General features: G+C 44.2%; 1 protein-coding gene across 1 annotated transcript in view; it reads left to right on the top strand.

Annotated features, from left to right (window-relative positions):
- Positions 1-3,358, top strand: part of kcnj9 (potassium inwardly rectifying channel subfamily J member 9) — a 27,341-nt gene extending 23,983 nt beyond the window's left edge. Inside the window, exons 7-8 of the mRNA XM_072440618.1 lie at positions 2,441-2,571; positions 3,054-3,358. Coding sequence (XP_072296719.1) covers positions 2,441-2,571; positions 3,054-3,329 — 407 coding nt within the window. The 3' untranslated portion in view covers positions 3,330-3,358. The remainder of the gene's footprint in view (positions 1-2,440; positions 2,572-3,053) is intronic.
- Positions 3,359-5,711: the final 2,353 nt, after the last annotated feature.

The following is a 5,711-nucleotide window of genomic DNA, read 5'->3' on the forward strand; positions in this document are numbered from 1 at the left end:
CGTTTTGTGCCAGAGACAAACTCCTGACCTCGCGTCCTGGACACGTTGCGTCTCTTCACTGTCTCCACGTTCTTCTTTGTCTTTGATTTAAACGTCGGGCGGGCGTGTCTTGGAGGGCGGGCGTGTCTTGCAGGGCGGGCGTGTCTTACAAAGGCCCGGGACATTTGAATCCATTCTTATCTGTGGCAATGTTAAACTGCGGCTTCTGCCTTCAGTGGATCACTTTAGTCTGAGAGACAGAACAGGACAAGGGAATAAACTGGCCTCACCACTGCAGCATTTATACATGAAATACTTTTGTTTTTGCTTCATAAACTTACATTTTAATGTTTATTTCTCACAAAAACACGTATTGTTACTTTTAGTGTGTCTCCTCTCCACAGATCTGACCCTGACCTGGTGGAACACTTGTCTCAGATCAGAATCTTTTATTCAAGCTGAACAGAAAAATCCATATTAAACATCAGCCAGTTTTATAATAATAATAATAATAATAATAATAATAATAATGATAGTTAAATTATATCATTTATTATTATACTTTATTTTTATGTCATAAAGAAGTGTGTTTTGGCAATAAAAGTCTCTGATTGGCCGAGGACATGGCAGTGACAGGTCTGAAGAGAATAATGATTATTTAGCTTTAATCAGCTTTTGTCATGTAATATTCAGCACAGGCTTAAATATCAACAACTAACTTCACCTCCGTTTGTGGTGGATTTAAATGATATTTATTACGCGGTCGTAGCACGTTTGCTTCTTTCTGCGGCGATTCTGTGTTCATACTTTCTAATAAGTCTCTAGTGTTTCAGTCGCGCCAAAACCGCCCTGGTTTGTGATGTTAGCTAATGCTAACTCTGAAGCTAATGCTAACTCTGAGGCTAACGCTAACTCTGATGCTTACCCTAACTCTGAAGGCTAACGCTAACTCTGACGCTTACCCTAACTAAGGCTAACGCTAACTCTGATGCTTACCCTAACTCTGAAGGCTAACGCTAACTCTGATGCTTACCCTAACTCTGAAGGCTAACGCTAACTCTGATTCCAACGCTATCTCTGAGGCTAACGCTAACTATCTCAGTGGAAAGGCACTGGAGCTAATTTATAGAACTGTTTCAGCCATTAGTTTGTTCTGTTTACAAACACTGGGCGAGTCAATTCATACGTCTGTTTCAGTTCTGACTCGTTTCAGCTTCAGTTCTGACTCGTTCTGACTCGTTCTTTCTCGTTTCAGTTATGACTCGTTCTGTCTTGTTTCAGTTCTGTCTCGTTCTGACTCGTTCTGACTCGTTTCAGCTTCAGTTCTGACTCGTTCTGACTCGTTCTTTCTCGTTTCAGTTATGACTCGTTCTGTCTTGTTTCAGTTCTGTCTCGTTCTGACTCGTTCTGACTCGTTCTGTCTCGTCTCTGCTTTAGTTTTGACTCGTTCTGTCTCGTTGTGACGCATTATGACTCGTTCTGACTCATTCTGACTCGTTCTGACTCGTTATGACTCATTCTGACTCGTTCTGACTCGTTCTGTCTCGTTCTGACTCGTTATGACTCATTATGACTCGTTATGACTCGTTCTGACTTGTTCTGTCTCGTTCTGACTCGTTATGACTCATTCTGACTCGTTCTGACTTGTTCTGTCTCGTTCTGACTCGTTATGACTCATTCTGACTCGTTCTGACTTGTTCTGTCTCGTTCTGACTCGTTATGACTCATTATGACTCGTTCTGACTCATTCTGACTCGTTCTGACTTGTTCTGTCTCGTTCTGACTCGTTATGACTCATTATGACTCGTTCTGACTCATTCTGACTCGTTCTGACTTGTTCTGAAGCCGTTATGACTCGTTCTGACTCGTTCTGATTCGTTTCAGCTTCAGTTCTGACTCGTTCTGACTCGTTCTTTCTCGTTTCAGTTATGACTCGTTCTGTCTTGTTTCAGTTCTGTCTCGTTCTGACTCGTTCTGACTCGTTCTGACTCGTTCTGACTCGTTCTGTCTCGTCTCTGCTTTAGTTTTGACTCGTTCTGTCTCGTTGTGACGCATTATGACTCGTTCTGACTCATTCTGACTCGTTCTGACTCGTTATGACTCATTCTGACTCGTTCTGACTCGTTCTGTCTCGTTCTGACTCGTTATGACTCATTATGACTCGTTATGACTCGTTCTGACTTGTTCTGTCTCGTTCTGACTCGTTATGACTCATTCTGACTCGTTCTGACTTGTTCTGTCTCGTTCTGACTCGTTATGACTCATTCTGACTCGTTCTGACTTGTTCTGTCTCGTTCTGACTCGTTATGACTCATTATGACTCGTTCTGACTCATTCTGACTCGTTCTGACTTGTTCTGAAGCCGTTATGACTCGTTCTGACTCGTTCTTTCTCATTTTTGCTTCAGTTCTGACTCGTTCTGACTCGTCTCTGCTTCAGCTCTGACTCGTCTCTGTTCCAGGCATGACGTGTCAGGCTCGCAGCTCGTACTTGGCGGAGGAGGTTCTCTGGGGCCATCGCTTCAGTCCCATGATGTGTCTGGCTGAGGGTTTCTTCGACGTGGACTACGGAGCCTTTCACCACACGTTTGAGGTACTACTGTAATTATCATCATCGTCGTCTATATGACGTGGTCAATATGTATCAGAGTTTTACATTTTGAAAAATAAGAGTTTAAAATGACGGGAAGTGGAGCTGAATCCCTCTGTGATGTCATCAGTGTGCGACACAGAGACAGTTTAAACCATGGTTGGACTAAATAAAGGTGTTTTATGGTCTTATTGTGTCAGATCAGAACTGTTGTGTCATTTATGTGGAGTTTGTCTCTTGTTTACAGTCTGGTTGCTATGGTAACAGCTGTGGAATGACCTCTACCTGTGTCATATTTGTGCTCACGTCCAACCAGGAAGTACAAATATAAACAAAAATGGTCAAACTGGGGACAAAGGGGCAAAATGTTTAGTTAAACCTGACATACAATTGCGTTTTAGTGAAATGTCACATCATTTAGATCATTATTACGATGTCTAAAATATAAACTCCTGGCCCTTTACCTGCCCCGTGCGCCTCTGCAGGTGGACACGCCCTCGGCCTCGGCGCACGAGCTAGCGTTAGCCGCCGCTCGCCTGGACGCTCACCTTTACTGGTCCATCTCCAGCCGCCTGGACGAAGAGCCGGCGCTGCCCACGACGCTGCCGCAGACACAGGTCCCTCAGAGCGCGCTCACGGCCCCGGCCGACGCCCCCGACGACCCGGGCGTGGCCGCGCAGGAGCTGGACACGCAAGGCAGCGCAGCGCCGGGAGAACCCAACGGGAACCTGACCACAGACCAGTCCGAGCCCGACGCCTAGAGCCGCCGGCGTTTTCACAGACTCCGCCCCCAGCCGCCAGCGTTTCTGCAGAAGAGACCACGCCCACATGAGCTAAAATCACCTGCTGGTTTTGAACGAGTTAAAATGTGCCGACGTTTGTCTCTAAACGGAGCAGAAACGAACATTATCACGATTATCTAAAGAACTAAGTAAGTCCAGCTGTTTCTGTTCAATCCTTTTTAGAATTAATGTCCATTATCTCATTATTTAGAGATGAAATCAAATGTAAACCAGTCAGAAATATCTTGAATCGAGTTAAATAAAAGCATTTGTTCAAACAGAAGTGGGTAAAGTAGATAAAAATGCACTAAAATGAGAAAAACATCACTTCAAGTAAAAGAAATTCCGAGAAATCAATCAAGTGAGATCTTAAAAAGAAGAATAAAACATGAATTATTAAATAAAATAGTGTATTTTTAGAAGAAGTACAATTGTATTAAAGCGTTACTCGAGTAAATGTAACTGAGCCCCGCCCACGTCTGGATCTGAATTGTTGGAGTCATTTTCACTCATGTAGAAGAGTTTTTTGCAGCGCTTTGAGTTCAGTGTTTGTCTGAGACTTCTTTATGTTCAGTTCTTTTGAATGTTTTTGTAGAAGCAACACTTTGTAATAAGGATCCACTGGATCCACTGGATCCACTGGACCTACTGAACCCACTGGATCCACTGAACCCACTGGATCCACTGGATCCACTGAATCCACTGCGTTTGACCCATTCTTAATCACATTATTATTGTGTTTACTCGTGATAGTCCTAACTAGACTATCAAATATGCTTTTAATTACCTGCATTTAGACCTGGTTTGGACCTGGTTTACACCTGGTTTAGCCCTGGTTTAGTCCTGGTTTGGACCTGGTTTAGCCCTGGTTTGGACCTGGTTTAGCCCTGGTTTGGACCTGGTTTAGCCCTGGTTTACACCTGGTTTAGCCCTGGTTTAGTCCTGGTTTAGTCCTGGTTTAGTCCATAAAGTGCTTAATGGCGCTGGTTGAACTGCTCTGTTCGTGAGGATGATAAAGTTACACAGTGTTGCTTCAGGGTTGTTTTTCTGTCTGAACCGTGGCTCGTCTCGGCTCATGTGGGCGTGGCTCATGTGGGCGCGGCTCGTGTGGGCGCGGCTCGTGTGTGCCCTCCTTTGCCTATATCCACGTGGTGAAACGTCCTGCCTCAGAGCGCGGGCCGACAGGGTAACTCTGTGTTTAGGTAGAAGCGTCACCTCTGCATGGATCCACTAGACTAGAAGTAAAATGTAGTGACTCAAACGTTTGCATCAGTTACGGACGAAGTCTGAGGTCATGTCCACACCAGAAACTGCTCAAACTTGATCAGAAACACATCTTAATTCATAAAAGTGCAGTTACGTGAAAACGGCATAAACCCTTTTACCTTCACAGTCCGATAAAGTGTTATCGTCATCGTCAGAACCAGAACTCTCAAACTGGGAACTTGCTCCGTTGCCGTGGCGCGACAGAAAGCCACGAATAACAACGATAAAGAGTACATTTTATCACAGAATATCATTTTTAGGTTCATGATTTCACTTCCTGTTTGTAATTAATGACATCACACTAGGAAATGACTTTATTTTGTTGAATTCATGTTTAGAAGAGTCCAAAAAGTTGTTTCTTTTGTGTAAATTCTGCATAAACTTTGACTGGAATGCGTGTCCCTGGTGTGATGTCACTTCCTGTCGCTGGTGTGATGTCACTTCCTGTCATTTCCTACAGATTTGTCACTGTTTTCTCCACAAATACCTGCTCGCTGGTCGTAAAACTATCATTATGTACGACAAAGGTTCTTCCTGTGGACATGGCCTCTGCCGCTGGAGGTCCTACACAGTTCGGTTTTCTCCTTTTACCAACTCAAAAAAAGGTGCTAGCAAACCCGCTCTTTTACCCGCGGCTAACTCGTAGTAGCCGCCAGCTGCCAAAAGTGTTCTGAGCTCCCCGCGTCGCGCTAAACCGAGCTCAAGCTTTCCAACGAGTGCCGTAAACTGAGCCTGGAGTCGTGTTTTTACCTGTGAGCGCTCCTCTGTGTTTTTAAAGTCTATCCGTTCTTCGCCTTGACAGTTTTCAGCTCCTAAACCGGCGTCGTCTTGTAGCGTCTGTCGGTTAGCATCGCGTCGCTTGCAGCCGGGCAGCTAATCGTCACCAGCCTCGATTCGATGCGAGTTTTGTGTTAAAATGCGTATTACGTGCAGATTAACTCAAGTTTAAACAATTAATTGAGAAAAAACTAAATTTTCTGAGACATTTTAGGTACTTTTTGGGTCAGAGGGATATAAAACTATTGTAATTATTCCTTTTATTTGTTTTGTGCTTTTCAGTCTTGACAAACCACGTGAAGTGAAGTAATTGTCAGC

The sequence above is a fragment of the Eucyclogobius newberryi genome, unplaced genomic scaffold (genome assembly GCF_026437365.1).
Source record: "Eucyclogobius newberryi isolate DKJ021-1_F unplaced genomic scaffold, fEucNew1.0.hap1 SCAF_12, whole genome shotgun sequence".
NCBI lineage: Eukaryota > Metazoa > Chordata > Actinopteri > Gobiiformes > Gobiidae > Eucyclogobius > Eucyclogobius newberryi.